Genomic DNA, 22,322 nt, shown 5'->3' on the forward strand with positions numbered 1-22,322 from the left:
TTAAGATGAATGTATGGTTTACTCTCAACTTATTTATTTCTGTTTATATAGTTCTGTCAGTGGATGGCACAAGAGGTGCTAGGAACCGTGCAGTGAAGGACCACTGAACACAAACTGCTTAATCACCGCATTCTTTCTGCTCTTATCTGTGACCAATAAAGATTATTTTTAAAAGATGACCCTGGTGTGGAGTGGAACCAGCAGCAGAGGTATGTTCAGAGAACATAACCTTAAATTGTTATTCTTGAGTGTATTTTAAAATTAAGATAAAAACACCTACTCCCTGGTCACCTGTATGTGACAGGAACAAAGGTAACTGTTACTTTTACAACAGATTCAAACATCTTAGTATTCAAACTACAATCTCATGGAATGTTTATCATCATACAGTAGCTTAGAAGAGCAAGCTATACATTGGCAATATACAAAATGACAGCTCAGATGCACAAGAATGTCCATTAAAATAGATCAGTCCTTCCAGCCAGTTATTATGAAAGATGGGCCAACATCTCACACCTCAGTTCATTTTGGCACATTAACCGAGACCCAGCAGTACAGTAGAGCATCGCCCTGTGTCACAGTTTTTTCTTCTCCAGCAATCCCGGTACAAAGGCATCTCTTCCCTCAGCACAGGGAGCTGAGCTGTTTTATTGTCTCTAAAACCTGCTGAGCACCTTACCGTACACTGTCTCTGAGGATGGCTATAGCTGTATGTAGAGCCTCCAGTTTCACTGCAAGCCAAGCAGGGGGTGACCCTTTCCCGAGCAGCAGCTTCACAGCCTCCACTGCCCCCTCCATCGTGCCTACTGCTGCCTTATACTGCTCCTCCGAGGGTGGGTGACATGCTTTTTTTGCCAGAGGCTGCAGATTTAAGTAAACATGAGACATCATTTATAATGCTCTACATAACCAGTCAGTCTTCATCCAAATGCAAGAAAACCCTTCAATGGAAAAGAGCTGCAGGAAATTCCCTTGCCATGTAAGAGTTCTTGCCGGCTGGCAGGCAGTACGGAGCGTTCGGCATAATATTAAGGGCCAGGAGTGCATGCGACCTTTTTTCTTAGAAATCAGAGGGCAGCAAGACCATCTTGAACCTCTTTAGATACTTCCCAGACTGACAGGAATTGACAGCAGAGCCCAGATAGTTTAAAACAGTGCACATACCTCTCCTGTTGACTCCAGTTCTCCTGCCATTTTCATAAACTGTGCACTGCAGATAATCCTTTCTTGTTTCATTCGTTCTGTTCGTGCTGCTGTCGTCTCTTCTACTTGCCTCGTCTAGGGAGAAAGCCACAGGAGAGGTAACTAAACCAAGGCGGCATTACAAACCTTCATAGGCTCAATTTGTATGCCAGAACAAGGGGGAAGGAGGGAGAGATCTTAACGTGCAGTTCACATTGAGTCTAATTTCTCATACACTCTTCTGAGCAGGAGATTGAAGTTATCTACAACAACTTTGGTGTAGCATCACTGGCAGCTGTCAGTTCTGTTGCTAATTATCTGCTTGTCAAAAACTGCTCATCCAGATAGCCCTGCCTTCCGTTACAGCATGATAACCACCCCCTCTTTCCCGCTGTCTGTGTTCTAAATGAACAGCCATCTGCTCTTAGGAGAATTTTTTCTAACATGAAAAAAGGACTAAGATGTTTCATACATGTTCATTTAACTTTCAGAAACTGCTCCAAGAGAAACAGGGAAGGAAATCACACAAATGGAATGATGAAATCCCTGTCGTCTTAATAGATAACTTCTCTGCTTACAACAATAACTGTGCAATTTAATCTTTTGTTTGTTTCTTTGTTTGTTCAAGGAGGGAAAAGCAAAGCATTTAAATCAAAGTTGAGAAGTACTGGAAGAGCAGCATGCATAGGAATGGCAGTTTTTAATTCTGCTGGTTAGAGCGAGTAGAAAAGTTCAACCAGATCCCAGTTAACAGAGCAATCTATTTTAAACTTACTTATTTAATTACCATGCAGATGATGCAGGTGTAGACATAGACATAGGCGATGTACAGCTTATTATGGGTGTGTACAACATCAACTAAGAAAGGAATAAAATGGTTCAACAACATACCTTAGCCAGAAAGCTAACAACTTTGTTCTTAGTTTCTTCAGAATTAAGGCACTGAGGAACAACATCTTCATGGCTTGTTTCCTGTCAAAAATGTTGAGTAATAGTTGCTTACTACATTCGTATTACACAGGAACAAAGTAAAAAATGTTTCTGTGACAATCCCTTCCTTCTTGCAACCTATGCTTAATTTTCCTTCAACTTCCAGCTTCTGAAATCACTTACAACTGCATTAGCCCTCACTACTTTTGATGTGCAATAGCATCTGTAATACTAAGAGCTAAATTGATCAGTGAAGAGCAGCAAACATTTAAGACGGAAGAATTTCTGTACAATAAAAGTTAACAGAGCCAAATACATGCATCCAGAGTTCTGCTGTGCTTACCTCTGCAAAATGTGTGAATGCCTCCAACGCGTGCTGATGAATCAGCCAGGTCTGGTCAGCTAGCAGAGAAGCAAACAAACACGACAGCTGGGGTACAACTTGCCTCTGAAAGAGGAACAAATAACTCAGTTCCAAAGAGTTAGTTGTGCATACCTTACCATCATGATTTATTATTAAAAAATCGCTGCTCTAAGTTCAAGGGACAGGTTTGTGAAATGCGAGAGCGCTACTGCCCTGTCTGGCAAAAAAAAAAACCACTGTAAGGGAGGTGACATGTTCTAGTCTTCCTTCTTGGAGGTTCAAATGTCAGTCCTTTGTAACGGGTGAGAAGCAACAAGCAAATGAATGAACGAAGCATCTTACACGCACTCAGCATGTCTCAGTGAAAAATAAAACTGCCATAGACCATTAGTAAGTCTCCAAGATGACTATGTCACGACACTCCTGTATACATTTGATGAACTCGATCCTTTATATTTAAATAAGTAGCATATATTTTCATCAAAAGACTGACGATTATCTAAATAAGGCCACAGTTATATTCACCTGTGCTTCTTGTGGTATAAACACCTTTCCCATGGAAGAGAGAAAATCCACCATCGCTAGACGAACATGATCTGGGGGATCCAACTGGAAAAGGGAAGACTGCAGTGCAAATACCTGCAGAAAGCAAACCCCAGCGAAGCTCCATCAAACAGATTGCAGGTGAAAACAGTTCTGTCTCATCTTTAAATCTGAGGACATTGATTTTAGAAAACCAGACTGAAAACAAAAGGAGGTGTGCTACACCTTGAATAAAACTGGCTAGGATAAAGCTGCAGTGTGCATTTTAGAAAGAAATAAGCATGGTCTATAGCATATCCATATATCTCAATTATCTTGCAGAGTAATGGAGTTTGCAAAAGCAATGTTAACCAAAGTGTGATATACTTGGTTTAGAGACCAGGAAAGTAATCAAGGAAGAAATAAGATTAGGAACCTCCATGTGTTAAGAGAAGGCCAAACCATGAAATAACTCATTTGAGATTTCAGTATATCACAGAGAACTTGGTTTTCATGAAGTAAATTATTCATAAGAAGGTATTGTTTTGGATTTTTTCTTACCCGAGTAATCAGTTGAGCATCTAATGCTTGGATGAAAAATTCCAAAAGGTGAAGTAATAAACACAGTGTCTGCTGGAGACATGGCTCATCCGAGACCTTCAACAGATCACAAGAGATTAGTAACACTGCATTTTAGCTTATGGAATAACTACTTGAGAAAGGATTTGAAGTTACAGTAGAGTTCCGAAATTCTTCGCCTCATTTCACAGACATAAAACAACACATCGCAAGCAGCAGAAAAAAATATTAAAATAGTTATACCAGTATTTCTAGGTAGTCATATTTTACAAGACCCTTTTCTTTGATTTTTATTAAGAATATTTCTTATCCCCCCATCTCCTTCCTCCACTCACTAATGTAAGCAGCTAAAGGTTATCTGAACTATTTCTTTTCACTTATCAGTTGCCAAATGTCTTCACAGAACGGCTGAGGTTGGAAGAGCCCTCTGAAGGAACACATTGTTGGCTCTTCTTCACCCTCATCTCAAACTTTTCTGTTTTTTTCTGGAGTAGGAACCATGACAATCCTGTTTTCTTTACTGCAATTGCAGACATGAGCAGGTATACAGTTGCAAGGGAATCGCCTTACCCCCTCGTTCTCAAATATGGGAGGAAAGTTACTAGCTCTGCGGGTTTTCATGTGCTAAGCTATGTACTAATTAAATCACCATGAATTTTGTTCGCATTCTAATGAACATTTAAAACAGGCCAAATTTGTAACTGGTATGAATCAGGTGTTTCAGACTTCTCATTAAGCAAGTCTGAGTTTGACACTGAGTAACAGATGGAGCCATAGCAAGGAGCCGTATATGTAACATGCAGGAAAATTCAAACTCCTCCTCCCAGAGCACTCGCTGCCTAACACAGAAACCAGCCGACAGCGGACGGGCAGCACAGTTACACCGTGCTTTACAGGAGTGGTCCAATCCAAGTAAAACAACTTAGTAACAAACACACAATGAAACAGCACCAGCCTCTCGGAGACATCATGCTTTCACCACTGGAGCAGCAAATTCTCTTACCTGCTTAGCCTGGAGAAAAGTCCAGAACTGACCAAGCACTCCCAGGATAGATGCCTGAAGTTCTGCCTCCAGAGTGTCACCAGCAAAATTGTAGGCAGCCAGCAGGACAGAAAGGGCAGTATTCTAGTAGGAAAAAAATGTATAAGACCAAAAAACCCTACATGTAAAACGAACCAAAACCCCAGGCTCACATTAAACATCTAAAATGATACAAGATGGCAGGAAGCCCAGTGTGCTGTGTCAGCGGTACAGTACAGCTAATCCACCAGGCCACTGGCCAATAAAGCTTCCAAAGCGAGGAAACCATCCGTTACTTCTGTGAGTTTCACACGGCGCTGTACTCATTAGCTGCGCTGGCAGGCGAAAGCTGGCAGCAGATACTTCACGTGGAAGTGTCTGGTTTCTCACACTCCTCTCCTTTGCCAAGGAGACCAGTGAGCATCTTTCAGATTTGATGCCGCATAAAAACAGCCAGGACTTTAAAACTTAAAAGTAACTGTATGACATAGTATAAATCGGATCTTCTAAAGAAAAATACATCTGCTCACCCAGAGAGCAAACAACAACTAGAATAACTAATAAACCACACGTCCTCCACTATCATCACCCTCAGAGCAGAGGGTCCTAAGGCGCCATGTACTAGAAGGAAATACTAAAATGAGAGTTCTGGCTCATGCATTTTCCAGTTAGGCATGGAAAAAGCTGTGCAACACAGAAAAATAGAACTGAGGTGACAGCAACAGAATCCTTATAGTTTGGAAACCCAGAGTTCACACATTTGTACAAAGAGAACTAAGTCTCCTTTACCACAGGTCGGAGCTCTCCCAAAGCACGCCTGCTATTCAGCCATCGCCTGCACTGTGCGAGCCCTGCCACACAGAGCTGACGTGCCACTCGTCTCCTAAGATCAGGATTCAGGGCCTTGAGGGATACGTGCTGCCACACAGCCAAGTTCTCCTCTTCTTCTGGAAGAAACTTACGAGCAAATTCTACCTGCAAACACAAGTTAATAGGAAATAAAGAGACCAGAAGACAATCTGATAACCTGTCAGAAAGCTGAGAAACCAAAATGCACTATTAGTCTGCTTTAGAAATATTACATGAAAAAAATTGCATAAACCCTTTCATTTAAATAAAATCCAACTTTTTAAATAAAAACCTTATAAAACTGCCACCTCCCTTACCACATATAGGACCTCAGAATGATTAAGCAAATTCAGCTGCTTGAAGCAATGGCCCTAGCAAGTAGAAGAGTGAGCTTTAGCCTCTCTGAGGTGTAGGGAGAGGCACTGACAGGAAAGGATTTTATATCTGACAGCATGAGAACACTCATGAACACCGTCGCAGATGCAGTGATAGGACAGTTTCCGCAAATCATACTTAATTGAAAAAGGACTTCATTGCCACCCAATAAGACCACTCTTAGAAAGGTAAATGTGCCTTTGTTGTTTTTATTAAAGAGCACATCTGCACAAATTAGGATCCACTATGACAAAGTAGTATCGAGTACAATATCAAGTACAGCAAGTGAGCACTCAACATCCTGCCATTTCTGAAGAACTGAAAGAGGATATTTTAACACAGGCTACTTATTTAAATCTCTTCTATTAAAGACAGAAGATACTGGTGCTGTACTTGCCTGATGATCTGGAGCCATCAAGAACAGCATACGCCTCAGCAGAACACCCAAGGCAGAGACCTGGTAACAGTCACTGGGCCAAGACTTTATCTGAATTAGGAAAACAGGGAATTAAATAAGAAAAAAAATCACCACTCGGCAAACGAATTCTATACAGAATGTTCTGAGAGTTGTTATGTGGGATCACAGCAGTAACACTAAATAAAACAATGCAGGACATGTTGGAAATACTAGGCATATTGCTTTATATTTTCAAAGTACTGCTTTTGCTAATTATTAACCCAATTGGAGGAATTAAAACAATCTCAATTTTGGATTTGGAAAAAGATGAAACTCCCGTCTTTGGTCATTTAGAAAGTTTGCCAGTAGAACTAGGATTAAAACTGGCACCGAATTGCAAACATCACTGTGCTTCTTACCAAGTGGGCAATGACAACAACGTGGTGAGCGCACAGTTCAGCTGTTCCGTACCTGGAATGTGAGAGAGAGACAGAGTCTGTACTTTCTGATCTCATGTTCCTCATGTTCCCCTTACTTGCATGCACATAAAACTGGCTAAGCCATTTCCGCTCCTAATTTTCAAAATAAGCTATCTGAAAAGAATCTAATTCCGGGACAATTTTGTGTTAAAAAAATCTCTCTCAAGGAATTACATACAACTACAGAACTAACTGGATCTGTGGAAATCCTGCTTGACATGTAATAAGAACATCTTACCGGGCAAGGAAGCACCACGAGTCCATGGCTAGCAGAGATGTGATCATACTAGAACCCAGCACAGCATCCAGCAGAGCATACTCCTGAAGAGAAAATATATATGTAAATTCACACAGAAACAGATTGCAGGCCTACTATTACTTTTACTCCACTAATTAGCATAAAACCTAATACGATTTTCAGCTTATTGAATTTAAAATGTTTTAAGAACTCATTTTCATGCTCTGTATTCAGCTACACCTTTAGTTTTGCATACTTTGAATGTACATTCATTTCAATGGGCTGAGGACCCTTCACTTTTCAAAACATTTCATCATGTGCATCCCTTCTTTGCAAGGTAATTCTATGAAAAAATTGGGGTTTTTAAAAATGAATGTATTGCCAATTTTCTTGCCAGCTTTATTGGCAGCTTACTGAAAACCAAATAAAAGCCTTTCTTCTTTTAAGAACGCAAATTTTATCTGAAAGAGGAATGTAGCATTCAGAAAAAAAAAAAATTAAATTAGGGCTATAATTTTTGTGACCCCTCTTAACTTTATAAAAAGGTTTACATTTATCTAGAGGTTCTTTTGTGTATGTGCAGTAAAAAGTGAAAAACTTTAAAAACATTATAGAACATTAATCAAAGCCCAGAATACTACTCCTCTGAAAAATCTGCTTATTACCATTTTATTTGCTTATTACCATTTTATGGTATGTTCTTAGCTGGAATCGCAACAATATAATCTACTCCAAATATTAAATTCCACTTTATTACTTCACCGTACAGACTAACAAAAGCAGGTAAATTTAATACAAGTTGAATACTGCATAAAAGAAAGCACTGAACTTTTATAACAACTTGACCTCCCCCCCCCCCAAAGAGAACAAAAATTTCCAACACCACTGAGGGTCTCAAGAACTTGTATAAAGATTTATTTTCCCCTTTTCCACGAGTGACATTTGCTGTATAACTGAACTCCAGTCATATAACTATATCATGGCTGCTTTCTACAGAACCACTTCATACCTAAGCATCTCTCTAGAGCTAGATTAGAAAGAACTCATGCTTTTTTAAATAGTACCTATGCATCACAACAGCTGAAGAGATGATAAGTGAAAAACAACTTTACCAGCTGAGGAAAGTGCGATGGGAGTGTGGAAGCAATGAAGGAGCACAGGTGGACACAGACATAGTGATACAGGGTGATGGGAACTGCTGGCTGTCCTGTACTGATCACCTCTGGCAAACAAACAGGCAGAGAAAGCTCGCCAGAACATTGCTGGAAGCTGAAGAAGAGAGCTGAAAACAAAGACAGGCTGCAAGGGTTTAAAAAAAAAGATCAATGGTTGGGTTACAGATATGCAAATCCCAAATCTTGCAAACAACATCTGTACTACAGAATCTTTGTCTCTGACCGGAAACAGTGGCAATGACTTCAGTGCTTTTATACTAGATTTATGTTCATGACTACCTTCCTCTTTTACAAATTCAGGTGATTGTTAGGGGTTCAGGCATAAAAATGCAAGATTTTAACTTGGTGACGTATCAACACATTATACACACATCTCTCTTCTTAAGCTGCAAGTAGTCTAAATACCATCCCTTTCCTGGAAAAACAAAGACATCTCTGGCTCTATATCCTTCACCCCTGAAGCACTGAACATCAGATCCTGTTTTTCTCAGTATAAGGATGCAAATCTATAGAGTCTGACCAATTTTACTATTTGGTTGCAAGGGAAACCCCAGCAACTGAGCCCCTCTGTTTGCCCATATAGACTGATTATTGTGGTGAAGAATTAGAGTGAAAACCTTTTTAGTACCTTTTTCCTGTGTTCCAGAGAGTTTGCACTTCTTCAGGCTGAGAGGACAGCTTGTCCATTATGGTAATCAGGAGGAGACATTGGGGCAGCTGCTGCTCAGGAGGGAGACCTGTAGATTTTTTTACAAAATATGATGCTGGTTGCTCTGGTAAATATGTCACGTGTGTAAACTGGCTTTTAAGTAAGTGACAAATGATGAACAACTGGTGAAACATAGAAGTTCCCAGTAAAACACTTATAGACACAGTTGGGGAAAAAAAGGAATGTTTCACCATGAACATTATGTTTGAAATGAAAAATAAATACAATATACTATTTCAGATAAAAGCTAAATAAAATATTCCAATTCTGAACTGTCACTGCAACATGCTGCAAAGGAGTTACAATCTGGGTGCCTCACGCTTCCAGTCTCCTTGAAAGCACTGGATGCCTCAAACACTGAAAACACAAAGGTTTTTTCTAAGTGTGTCAGGATAATCACTAGGCCAGAGCGCACATGTGGGAGAGAAGTAAGACCAGCCTGCAGAGAGAAAAGGAGCAACTGATGCTCACACCATATCTCCCAAGAGGTAGCACAGCTACCTCAGAATTATGACAAGTTGGTCAGGGTAGAAATGACAAAAAGCTGATCATTTTTCAGTTTCAAGGCATTCTACTTTCCACAGAAAATAATTTAGGAAAAAAAGTTTTCTTCCCCCACCAACAAGAACAGCAGAAAAATTTCAGCCTCCTTTGAAAGTTTGTGACAAATGTGGATTGAAATTATGCAAAACAGCAGAATTGACAGGATTTCTGTTAACCAGATTAATATTGAAGTTACTGCAAGTACTTTGCATTCGACAGCAGCATGAACTATCTGTTATAAAATTCATCTGAGTTAGCGCGCAACTGGCTGTATCACAGTACTTGGAAAAGAATCAGAGGCAAGCAAACCAGTACAGAATATTGCTTGTGGTCCAGAAAGTCAAAATATCGATCCTGATCCCTTAGAGATGCCTACATAGTCCAATAGCAGCAGTAGCTGTATTTTAAACCCACCTAACTTTTCACTTAACACTTGCTCCATAAAAGGGCTAAAGGGAAGGAGCTGATTGATGAGGGGGTCCAGAGCCACAAGAAAAACCCGGGATATTTCATCTCGATGAACTTCTGAGATCTCTGGAGCATAGAGACTGGGAGGAAATTTGCTGAGTGGGGACAAAAAAAAAAAAAAAAAAAAAAGTTAAACATTCTCAGTACCATTACTTTTCAGAAGAACTACAAAAAGGCAAATTCATTATTTCCTTGTTATTGTGAAATAAAAGACAGAAAAGGCTCCCCATTGTAGAATATCTATATTGAGATATTATGAGAGTTATAACTCTGCATTCAGCCTTTAAACTAAGCACCACAATCCAATATTTTACTAAACATTGAAAGAAAACCTTACAAGCTCATGGAAAATGCATGTAAAATACATAACATATATAAGAAGAAATATACAGAATGACAAAAGAAGTCAAAGAATGAAAAGCCAAGAAAACACCTGTATACGCAATTTGACAGTCATAAATGTGACTAATTTAACACATGACACTAAAAATGGTACCACAATTTCTTTGAAGAGAAAAAAACCCTGGACAATAAAAGAAAAAAAGAAGCGATATGAGAATAAAGCAAAAGAGATCATGAAATGAAAACCTTCTACTCTTGCAGCTTATAAAGTGACTGTAAAAACACTATGTCCCTACTCAAAAGTCCTGCTCAGTTTTGCCGAGTGAATAAAAGTTCACAACCTTCCACTTGAGAAAGATCTACAAGGTAAGTAAAGTTAGAAAAGGAAACTCGTAAAACAATATCCACCCAATCTTGCAGTGCAACATGCAGTGAACTCATGCGTGCATCTCACCACAGAGCCTGGTTTAAATTCCAAATCAGCCCTCTATTATAAAGTCCACTTTCCCCTATTCTTCCCCACTATTGCAGCAAATAGAACAAAACTTTTGAAAGAAAAACAATAAGCCGCTTGCAAACTGTTACGCTTTATGAGCATAACATTAAAAAAGCCTTTGCTTCTGGAAGAACCAGAGTCCTTTTGTGAGATTTCACAAGACTATAAACGCAACAGTAAAGCTATGAAAAATTTCAGGATACTCTGTTTCTGATCCTCTCCCCCTTCAGGACAAATGTTTCCATACTTTGTCGTAATGTTGAAACAATCTATCAAGTTTTTGCCGCTGACACCTGCATTTAGTCTTGGTTTTTTTCTGTCACTAGAATTTAAGATAGAAAAAAACCGAGTAGCATGGCTGTTTCATTACATATGAAGCAGAAAGGAATTAGGATTACCAGGGAATGGTACTTCTGAATTGCCTTGACTTTGCACGATTTGACTAACATCATGCTACGGTTTGTTTCAAAGTGGGAGGTACACTGCCGGGTTGCTCTGTTCTAGCTCTGCCTAACTGCTTCATTGCAAGGTGACCAAAGGGCAAATCCTACCTTCAGGAATTTTGACTTTAGGAACCAGAATTTTCAAATGAAACTGCATAAATAGAGCCCGTGTCCAAGACAATCAATCTGCATATTCTACACATAACTTGTTAAGAAATGTTGACATAATCAATTGCAACAAAGTTAGTGGCTTGTCAATATTGGACACTCAGAGCACTAATCAAGAATGGGTTTAAGGTAACTAGTACCACACAAAAATGTCCAATTTATTAAAAACAGGGTTTTTTAGATTTTTGCACATGAAAAAAGAAAGGAACAACTCTGGAACGAGAACTGTAGTTTTATATCTCAAAATACCTGCGACTTTAAGAATGTAATATAGAGATGTTATTAAGATACTATCAATAATCACTTATTTGTACTTCACTTACCTGTATATCTGAAGAAAGAGCTGATGTAACTCGGAGCACAAATCAGAGAAGAAAGAAAGAAATTCCTGCAAAAGCCATTAATTTTGAATGGTACTTTTAATATAAAACACGTCATTAAATACACTTTCTTTCTGTCCTGCGATATTGGGGTGTAAAGTACTACACTGCAAAAATTGGCTAAGTGCTAACAACCCACAGGACAAAGCAAGCGCAAAGCAAACAATATACAAAGCATTCCTAAGATTAATTACACTACATGTATATATATCGTAGGTAAAACAATTAAATTTATAGGCTTATTTAAAAAAAATAATAAGTACAGCTGTAATAGCCATAGAGAGGTGCATAAATCTGAAGTGCTCTCATACATGCTGTAAGGCTGTTTTATCCTGTCACAATTCTATTTACTTTGTGCCAAAAAAAAAAAAAAAAAAAAAAAATCACCCCCCAGCTTTTACCCCATAGGACAAAACAGATGCAGAGTGCACCATCACTGCTGTTCCTGGAGGGCAAAATTTTTTCACGTACATTCTTAAAATGGGTAGATGTACAGCACGTCTTCTAATAATGATAAAAATAAAGCACAGCAACAAAGTACAAGGGCCAGAGAAAGAGCAGAAAGTTAGCGTCAGAGCTAACAACAGTACGCAGGCATTTCTTCTAACTAATGCCACACCGTTTTCAGTTGTTGAAATGAGCAACAATTCTGAAAACTTAGCGACAGGTTTAATCTGCTTAATTCTGCCAGACAGAGTTACTATTGCATTGAGTCAAGGCTGCCTGTAAAGACTGGACATCTCCTACTAACTCCCCAGTGACACTGCTTGTAACAGCTTATTATTCTCATTTGTTTTTCTGTTAAATCCCAGCAGTAATCCTGCTTAGGCTTGTCCGTAGATAGAGGTGGAAGAACCACAAGCAGGTTATGCATGGATGTTAATTATACCACCCATGTGGTACAGTCATAAATTTGAGATATTATGCAGTACAAAATTATTCCATTTGCAGACCAGAGGCTTATATTTAATGCTAACATAGAATTCAAATATTAAAACCTACCTTGGTGTAATGTACAAGGGAATTAGCAAAGAACCTGCACAGCTTGACTGTCTTCTGGAACAGCCTGAGGTCAGTGCCCTCCTGTCCAAAAAAGCAGTTCTAAAACTTAATACACAGAGTAATACAATAAAAAAGAAAGTTAGATTTCTAACAATGTTCAAAACCTATTTCAAACTTGATTCTCTCCAGACTCTGCAGCTATGGGGGAAAAACTTTAGAAATCTTCAGTATGGCTCAACGTTTTTATAGCAATATTCAGAATTGAAATATTATCTTTTGATTGACCTTGGGATATCATCAGTTCAGGAAATAAAAAAAATTCCCGTACAGTATGGTGGAAACTTATTTTCAGTGCCTCACTAAAACATCCCCAATCCAAACAAAGTTACGGGCCTCATTTTCACGTGGTTTCAAAAGAACAAGGTATTCTGCCTACCACATGAAGTAAAAAAAAAAAAAACCACCCAAAAAACAAAAAACCAACAAACCAAAAACCAAACCCAAACCACTCCAAGCAATAATACAGCACAAAGAATTTATCCTCCTCTAGTTCAATGGCAGCTTTGGGAGCTTTTTAATTTACCTGTATCTCTGACATCTTCATTTGCTCAGCCAGTTGCAAACAGGAGTGAAAAGAAAGAAGAGTGTCCTTGCACAGGCCACTGAGGATGTCACTGTGGTTCAGATGGCACTGCAGCAGGGAATGATGCTTCAGGCTTTGCCTAGAAGATAGGAATATAATCAGATATTTAATTGTCAGAAGTGATCATGCAATGAGTTAGTACAAATCCAGATAACTAATTCTTCTATTTAGGCTTTTATACACCACTAATTCGCGCAATATCTGCATACACCGGAACCAGAAATTTAGAGAGAACAACCCTCTTCATAGCCATGACTGAAACACAAAGGAGAGGCAGGATGAAAGCGCAAGACAGCACACCTCAAGCCAAAAACCCCTACAAAATTGTAGGTCAGACCTCTTAAGATTATTTATTCAGACAATGGTGTTTCAAATTTTCTTCTGTATTGTAATACAAAAAGTCAAGCTTCTATGACTTTTTCACATATGATTCCTAACTATCTTCACTGACAGTGCCTTTAATACTACTTACTCAGAAATTTATTTAAAAATTTAGCAAATTTTCTTACTAGCTAAATAGCTAAATTGAAACACTGGTTGTTTAGAATTACAGTCTGTTTATATTGCAATAAAACCCAAAGAGTTCAGTGACGTACTTGATTATGAACTTCCACGTATTGGCATGAAGAGCATGGTCCATATTGGAAATGACAGAGCATATCTCCAGCACAGTGTGGATTACTAAGGAGGAAATAGTAACAGCAACAACTGAGTTAAATCAGGTTCGTGAGTTCACAGCTATGCTCCTCTCCTAGGAAAACAGCAGCGATCACAAGCGCTAAGAGACCACCACCACCACATTGACACCGAATCAGGAAAATGGCTCGGTGCCTAGGTGCCGTCCCTTTCCTACAAACCTACACAACATGCCCCATTCCACAGAGAAAGTTTCAGGAGAAAAATGGAAATATTTCAAGCTTCAAAATGCTGCTTGCTGAAAGGCTGGCCAGGACAGCAGGAACTGAGCATGCTCAGAACCCTGTTTTAAAAAGTCAGACATACTCTCTACAGGAAAAAAGACTGAGGAAGACGAAAAAAAGCATTAGATCCACATATACCTGACACCATATCTGTGACGTTATCTTCAGCAGAAGCAGAGCCCATGGAAATCATATCAAGCAGTTCCATCAGCTGCTTCTGAAGAGAGTAAGTTTCCTTGAACATAGCTTGTAGGAGGTCAGCAATCAAGTGCAGATGCCCACAGTACACCGATTCACTGTCCTGTAGGAAACAGGGAAGAAGAGGTTTGAAAAAAAAAAGTTCAGGAATCACAGCCTGATTTTTCATACGCTGAAAACATCAAGAGCTTTGTCACACATTTCACTGGAAAAAAGAACGAGGCATAGACGTTCCTACTTTTAACTCAATACACAGCTGGATCTGTAGCTTGATACCAACCCCTGTTCGCCAAGTATAAAATACTGTTCACCTGCAGCCTCATCAACAACAAATGAAGCCTGCCTGGCTCTAGAGAGTTTAGATGCACGAACCTAAGATCATATTTCCGAACAAAACAGTACAAGGTTAGCAACAAAGGAAGTTGCATTCCAAGTATTTCCCAATACTTTCCAATCGGAATTGTTAAATAAAGGTATGGCACCTGAGTTCAAGTCCTGACATGCAAAACTGCTGTAAATGTTCCCATAAGAAAGAAAAATTGAAAAGTGAAAATGAAGGCCAACCAAAAGCTGTTGCGTCCTTATGAATACCTTGTTTTATTTTCACGGCTGTAGAGGGAATTACTGTCACATCTGAAAATACAGATCTGAAACTGGTACACGTTACTCATCGTAACCAACATGAAGACCCCTATCGCAACTTTCAATCCACTTTGGAACTTGCATAGAAATAAAGTAAGTAGCACGATTTTGGTAACCCTTTTGTAGCTCTCAAAAACACTGCAGCTATCAGAAGTGCACAAATGTCACAGAAAGCCTGCATTCATAAGCAAGACGTTCAGTTGATGTTGATGCAAAATACGGAAATAGCACAGTCTGTGCCTCTCACTACCAGGTCAGATTTGCTGGGCAGACAGCTGAAAAATCATCTTTGTACTCGTGCGCTAAGTACATTCTGTAAACTACTCAACAACTAAATTTACATTAAAAAAATAATAATTCAACGATGGTATTATTTCAAAATAGGATCTTCTTACAAAGTGGATGTTTCCTAAAAGCCAACCAAGTATAAGAATTTTTCTCCTTCTAACACAGACCTACCTTGCAGTGTGTAAACGTGTTCTTTATTACATAAAGAACCGAGGATGGAAGGGTGCGGATACTCTCCAGAGGCACACATTCTTGCAGTGTGCAGAGATACCGTACACAACCAGTCAAAGTTTCCAACAGTTGCACCATAGTCTTAAAGCAAGAATAAACAACAACAATCAATGTTTTTCACTCCTGCAATAATTTCAAAAGCATCTTTTCTTAGCTGAATTGCACCTAGATTTTTATAGCGTTTAAAGTTCACTGCTATTTAATAAGTAGTTTGTTAAAGATGAAAGAAGTGCCATAAAATAATATCAAGTAATTCCAGACCTTTTCTCCAATACCATATGCTCTTTGAAAGTTTCATATTTCTTTTGACTACTGTTCTCAATTTACAAAAATTTTAAACCTCTTAATTAAGTGACTGTATGAATGGGTGCCACATTCACTCTTCAAATATGGAGAATTGCATTCCATTTGCATTAGAGAATTTGAGATTATTTTTTTTTTTAAATTCTGATTAGCATCACACACTAAATGTAATCAAATCATTCACAAAATTTTAATTGAACTTCAACTTCAAAGGAAGTTCAAATTACATGTTAACCAGCTGGTTAGTAACTAACAAAAACATTCTAAAAACCTCTTAATTGTTTAGGTAAAATAAAGAATAATGTAAACATTCCTTTGACAACTTATTTCACGGGACTTGCCTGTAAAAGATTCCTTACAGTACTGCATAACTCTCTATTCTGGCTGGTTAATCCTTTGGCCTCACTGGATAATTCATACATCAAGTTATCAAATAACTGTAGAGTCTGTCAGAACAAAACAAAACTTAAACATTTTGTTTATAAACATACACATGCAAGTAGAAACACCATTCTATATCTGCTTGCTTCCTTGGCAGGGAGTCCTGGGCTACTGAGATAACTCACAGGAAAAAATAATGCTTTCTAGCATTTGAATCATAAAGCGTGATATGCCAAGAAGCAAAACCTGTCTTATAGTTTTCCCGAATTATAGACAGAACCTATATTAGCTGTTACTTTTTATAAAACCTGTTAGTAAAACAAAATTCCTAGCTAATTCACTTGAAATATACACCTCATTCTACCACAGATTTTTTTACTTAGTTAAAACCGCGCCATTTTAAAAGGATTTTCATTTTGTCTCAAAAAAATTGGTTTTTTATTGAGAATAATCATTAACAGTTGAATGATCATTAACAGTTTGAATACATAAAGAAATAAGTCTATGACCTACACACAACAATAATTTCTACTTTCATTGAGGTCCCTGGATATTTTATGAGTGTTACTACTGAGACTGCAAAGACAGTGAGCGGCTTCCAGGCACGTGCAGGATACTACGTAAACTGGTATGGTACAGTAATCCTTGTTCAGGATATGCCTGTTATGGGCCATTTTTCTTGTAATCTTCAAAATTTGCTACAGGACACACAATAAGATAAGTGAAAATCAAGTGGCCATTTTTACAGGCTGCTTAAAACATACAAGCTGAGGCCTGAAACTTAAATCAGTAATTCGCCACTGCTTTACTTCAGTTAAAATGCAGGCGTTGAAGAATTTTAATACAACTACAGCACAAAATTCTCCATCATTTAATCCAAAAAGAGAACATATGTTAGGCCAGTATGGTCTAAAAGTTTATTCACTATATTATTCACAAATATCACAATGTTTATGCATGTTATATGAGTGTTGGGTTCTTCAGTTTATTTGTCCTGAGAGGCTACCTCACATAAAAATTCTCCACCTTGGTCATTTTCTAAAAAGCCCAATCTTCTCAAAAAGAAATAAAAACCAGTTCTGTTACTGAATATAGAAAGTAGAATATCATGTGTTTGATCCTCTCCTCACTGTAAAGAATGGTAACAATCACAGAAACAACCCAACAACACAAAATTGTTAAACTTTTAAAGGGTAAAATTTTAATTTCAAGTTTTGTATCCAAAGCAATAATTATATCATGAGACCTCAAAAAAGAATCACTGCATTCTAAGCAGGTTTTTAGCACTGGACTGACTGAAAATTCCACATTTAATTAAAGATGTCATACCTTAGGTAATACTTTTGAGAAAAAAGTTTGTTCCAAATCTGCAAGGCTGATATGGGGCAAAAACATTTCAGTCAGGATCCTCAAAACACCTGCAAAGCAAAACATTTATAAAACCTTACAGAAAGAGAACACGTGATTATCACAAATATGTAGCAACCTACCAGATGAAACAAAGAACTACCTCAAGCAGAAACAGATCAGATATTTGATTTTGAGAGGGGCAACGTAACATTTGCCACATATGCATTACCTGAAAAATCAAGTAACAATAACAGCTCCAACATGAGTAAACCCATTAATAACAGCATCACACCTGACTACGCTTAGCTGAAGGCTGAGCACAATTGTTTGCCCATGGAACTACAATTTTCCATATTCCAAACTGCAAATAGTTGCACATTTAATGAGCTGGTTGGCACTAATATGCAGCTTAACAGCGAATGTTAGCTGGCACTAATACGCAACTTAAGAGTGAATGTTAGCAAGAATCCTAAACAGTTACATATCAGCCTCGTTTTCTTATCACTATCAGTTATTACCAGAGTTTAGCCACCTGTAAGATAATGGCCAAAAAGACAATAAAATACAAAATGAAAAGCACACTTCTTTCAAGCATCTAAAAATCAGAAGTACTGGGAAGGAAAAAGCAGCCTTACATGCATAGCTTCTTTATGGGCTTTTATAAAGCTTATTCAACATGCAATTAGTGTCACATGCAAGGTCCGGCAGGATTGCTAAAGACCACGAAAGTCACTAGTTATAGCAGAAGTATTTTTAAGTAGTGCAGAATTTATGAGGCAATCGCAATACAACGATCCTCAGGAAGAAGAGGCACTTCTTGGTCGCTACTTACGAATATGCTCAGTCCAGTCTTCAGACTCTTGATACATAGAGTAAAAACGTTAAGGAAACTCAAACTCGCTCTGCCATAAAGGTGATCTTTAAAGCATCCGCAGAAGGCACAGTGACTTCTCTCGCGCTGTCCCACGTACGCCTCACCCGTTGTATGAAATTGGCGGGGATGCTCCATAACCAACGCAGGCAAATAGACCTCAGCACCCGCACGATCAGCACGAGTATTTCTACAGCGTACTGGAGAATAAATAAGTCTTGCGTTTTTTTTGGGGGGACGAGGGGGGAAGTTATCTACAGCGCTAAATGAACCACACGCTATTTTCTACCGTGAATCTTTTATTTCAGTGAAGGGTTGAACTCATTTCCAGTGAAATACCCGGCACCCAGCTTTTCTGTCCTGTGTCAGCCCCTTACAAAGGTTGCACCGCTTTCCCTCCCACAGATATATTTGCTTGAACTGTGCAAGGCTGAAGGAGGCAGACCCGCCCCCCTCCCCCCGCCATTTCGGTGTGGCTCCCCACAGCCACCCAGCAGCCGAACCGCCCTCCCGGGAAGGATATAAGGAGCCGGGGTAGGACGGCGGGCAGCTCCCGGCGACAGAGATCCCAGTCCCAACCTCCCAGCTCTTGCAGGAGCAGCTCAGGATCTGTTTGGGACATGGCGCCAACTCCCCTCACCTCAGGGCCGGGGAGAGGCGGGAAAAAGTTACCTCCGCTATCCCAGCAGCCTCCGCGCTCCGGGGGGAAAAAGGGGGCGGGGCGGCTGCGGACGCAGCCGCCCCGCCCCCTTTTCCCCCCCGGAGCGCGCATGCGCTTAACGAAGCGGAAGGAGCGGCCGCTCCACGCGTCCGGTAACCGGGGGTCGGTACGGGAACAAGGCGGAGGGGGGGGGGAAGGAACCGGGACCGGAGCCCTAGCGGGGCGTTTACCAGAATAAGCAGCTGCCCTAATTACCCTGCATATACCTACGTTAGGCGGGAGATGCGGTCATTTGTCGCGCTCTTTTCAGAAATTTAAATGTTTAGAAGAGTTTTATTTTTTTTTTTTTTTTAATGAAAATTAGGGTGTTACAATTAGGCGGTTTGTTTGCGCAGTTTAACGATACGTAAAACTGTTGGGTTTTTTTGCAGAAGTAATTCGCCTGATTCATTGGCAGAACATCTGATGCTCCACCCGCAAAGCACTCTTCCTCATAGCGATAACTACATAAAAATATCTTCTATTAAAAACAAAAAAAAAAATCCAAAATAAAAAACAACAACAAACAACCGAAAAAAAACAGAAGAAAACCATCTCTGTGTCAGTATTGCTTAGATGAGCATTTCTGGCTGTAATAAATTAAGCTGACTTTTTTTTTTAATTAACTTTTATTGCTGAAAATGGATTTTCGATTTAATTTTCTTATTGATGAAAATGAGAACAACGAGCCAGACGCTCACGGCAAGACGGACTTACAGCCACGCTCTCCACAAGACAAGCAGGAATCCATGAAAAAGAGCAAGCAAACCGCTGATCCCGTAGCAGACTCCAGCCCACAGCTGGGTACTGATAAGCAGCGAGATGAGACGCCGTCAGAGAAAAAGTTCTGCTTCAAAGCTGCCAAGGAGCACGATATTCCTGAAGATCTCGACAAAACATTGGAAAATAAAGTCATGGAAACAGCATCGGGCCTGTATTACGTCAATACATCTGTAGTGGAAATGACGTGCTTGGGTGGCGCCGACAGGGAAGGCATCGTGTCTCAAAGTGTTTCCTCTCGCTCCGACCTCATCCCAGGAGTCTACGAGGGAGGACTGAAAATCTGGGAATGCACCTTTGATCTCATAGACTACTTCTCCGAGGCTGAAATACAGTTTACCAACAAGACCGTACTGGATCTTGGCTGTGGGGCTGGGCTGCTGGGAATAGTTGCTTTAAGGGGTAAAGCTGAAAAAGTCCATTTTCAGGACTACAACAGCACAGTGATTGATGAAATAACCGTGCCCAACGCGGTGGCTAACTGCATAAATAAAGGCAACAGGACGGGCAGCGGAGGCGACGGAAAAAATAGCAAGCCTCCTTTGAAGAGGCCCAAGAAAGCGGAGCGCTTACCTGACGTGCTCACCAAATGCAGGTTTTTTTCTGGAGAGTGGTCTGAAGTCAGCCAGCTCCTGTTCACCAGCAACAAGCCCTTTTCAAAGTACGACATAATTCTCACATCTGAGACCATCTATAATCCTGACTACTACAGTGCGTTGCATGATACGTTGGCTCAGCTCTTGGATAAAAGCGGCCGTGTGTACCTGGCAAGCAAAGCGCATTATTTTGGGGTTGGCGGTGGCATCCCCCTCTTTGAGAAATTTGTTGTAGAGAGAAATGTGTTTAGGACCAGCATAGTTAAAACAATTGATAAAGGACTGCAGCGATGTATTATGGAAATGGCCTTTAAAGATTCCAGTTAAAATTCAACCGCTGGTCCTTCGAAAGTATCTTAAAGGCAAAATGTTTTAATCCTCGTATCTCTTTGCTTTTTCCGCTGTTGAGTTATTTGGGTTTGACACATTAAGGATGCTTATTATTGAAATATTGACAAATTGACAAGGATGTTATTGAGAAAAGCTATTGAGAAATTAAGGGTGCTTGTTATTGAAATGTTTGACAAATTCTGATGTCCGACTGGAAGCGGAGGACTCTTCTGATTCTGGTTTTAAATAGAAAAATGGAGTTCTGCTTAAACCGCCATCTGTTTATGCCAATTAATTTTGTCATTTATGTGTATTTAAAAATGAAGCAAGTCACTTTCCCCGGTTCCCCTCTCACATTCTTTGGCAGTGCCAGAACTGGAGTGGCTGCTGAGCACAGCCTGAACGACATCATTTGGCATCCTAGAATCATAGAATCGTTAAGGCTGGAAAAGACCCTTAAGACCATTGAGTCCAACTGTTAACCTATCGCTGCCAAGTCCACCACTAAACACCACTATCCTAATACAGTGGAAGAAGTGGTTCTCAAGGGTTCGGCTCCCAGCTCGGTTCAACTGCAGCAACAGATTTCAGAAGCGACTGCGTGCCTGTGTGCTGCGCTGCTTTGCCACCAGAGGGGGATGTGATTGTATTTATCACTCGTGTTCCACCCTGCTAGCAATCTCGCAGGTCTTTGTAATGTTTCCATATGTAATGCACACATGACTTTTATTCAAGCCTTTGAAAAGGTGTACCAGAGAATATTTACTAGTGCGGTCTGTAAATTTTCACATTCGGATTTTGACATATTGATCTAAGAAAATTTCAACAAGTAATCGGGAACAGCCATACTGTTTTTAGAAATGAATAAAACTGATTTCTGTTTTAGAAGATGAGTTGAAAGAAGATTCTACACAAGAGAAGTTCCTTAAAACAACCAACCAATAAACCTAAAATGCAATCCCAGAAACTGGAGGATGACAGAACTGAGCTTTAGGTGACAAGCGGGAAAGGAGATAAACTGCGCTATTATAGCAGATTGCCAACTAGAGTGCTGTACTGAGGAGTTGGCTTTTTTTTTTATAAAAGATTTTTCTAGAAATTAAACTGCCCATACACTATGACCGATTTTCAAAACTTGCTGGGGGTACTACTGAACACTCACACCTCTTTAATCTTTTCAGCAGTTTGGCAGGACAGCACGCATTCAGAAAAGCCTGGGTGCAAGTCACTCCTGTGTCCTAGGCTGTAGATAGTGCTGTTGCTGAAGAAATCACCTTACCAAAAATGCAAACAAACCCAAAGAACTACACAACCTGGTCCTGAGTGCTTGGTGTCACCAACAATTCACACAAAAAAATCCATTGTATGTTTTGTCTTAACCAAAACTGGACAAAAAGCTATTATTACAGAACTCTTAACAGGTGCAT

The 22,322-nt window shown here is 39.6% G+C and overlaps 2 protein-coding genes across 4 annotated transcripts; one reads left to right on the forward strand and one right to left on the reverse strand.

Annotated features, from left to right (window-relative positions):
- Positions 1-42: 42 nt before the first annotated feature.
- FIRRM (FIGNL1 interacting regulator of recombination and mitosis) lies at positions 43-19,169 on the reverse strand. Its single transcript, XM_087731839.1, has 24 exons — positions 19,013-19,169; positions 18,451-18,490; positions 17,598-17,686; positions 16,229-16,333; positions 15,525-15,665; positions 14,364-14,526; positions 13,902-13,986; positions 13,246-13,384; positions 12,663-12,743; positions 11,604-11,668; positions 9,778-9,926; positions 8,740-8,848; positions 8,049-8,235; positions 6,937-7,019; positions 6,639-6,690; positions 6,216-6,309; positions 5,388-5,569; positions 4,581-4,703; positions 3,560-3,655; positions 3,002-3,115; positions 2,456-2,560; positions 2,074-2,154; positions 1,165-1,278; positions 43-861 (listed from the first exon to the last, which is right to left on the reverse strand). The coding sequence occupies exons 1-24, from the start codon at positions 19,109-19,111 to the stop codon at positions 676-678; spliced, it is 2,682 nt and encodes an 893-aa protein (XP_087587965.1). The 5' UTR covers positions 19,112-19,169; the 3' UTR covers positions 43-675.
- An 85-nt stretch (positions 19,170-19,254) lies between these two features.
- On the forward strand, positions 19,255-22,211 carry METTL18 (methyltransferase 18, RPL3 N3(tau)-histidine). 3 transcript variants are annotated; one of them, XM_087733091.1, is made up of 2 exons: positions 19,255-19,312; positions 19,582-22,211. In XM_087733091.1, exon 2 carries the CDS (start codon positions 19,831-19,833, stop codon positions 20,890-20,892), a length of 1,062 nt encoding a protein of 353 aa, XP_087589217.1. In that variant the 5' UTR covers positions 19,255-19,312; positions 19,582-19,830; the 3' UTR covers positions 20,893-22,211. The 3 variants fall into 3 exon arrangements, with proteins under 3 accessions (XP_087589217.1, XP_087589218.1, XP_087589219.1); XM_087733092.1 differs by having other exon boundaries at positions 19,255-19,302; XM_087733093.1 differs by having other exon boundaries at positions 19,282-19,316.
- The last annotated feature ends 111 nt before the right edge of the window (positions 22,212-22,322 follow it).

Source organism: Nipponia nippon, unplaced genomic scaffold, assembly GCF_047370975.1.
Source record: "Nipponia nippon isolate SJK-2023a ecotype South Korea unplaced genomic scaffold, ASM4737097v1 scaffold_5, whole genome shotgun sequence".
In the NCBI taxonomy this organism is placed as follows: domain Eukaryota; kingdom Metazoa; phylum Chordata; class Aves; order Pelecaniformes; family Threskiornithidae; genus Nipponia; species Nipponia nippon.

Coding starts and splice junctions, on each gene's coding strand:
- FIRRM (XM_087731839.1), bottom strand. CDS start 19,111: ATGTCCCAAACAGATCCTGAGCTGCTCCTGCAAGAGCTGGGAGGTTGG. Junction 6,310..6,638: donor TTGTTGTCATTGCCCACTTG/GTAAGAAGCACA, acceptor TTCCTAATTCAG/ATAAAGTCTTGGCCCAGTGA. Junction 2,155..2,455: donor CATTCACACATTTTGCAGAG/GTAAGCACAGCA, acceptor CATTTTTGACAG/GAAACAAGCCATGAAGATGT.
- METTL18 (XM_087733091.1), top strand. CDS start 19,831: ATGGATTTTCGATTTAATTTTCTTATTGATGAAAATGAGAACAACGAG.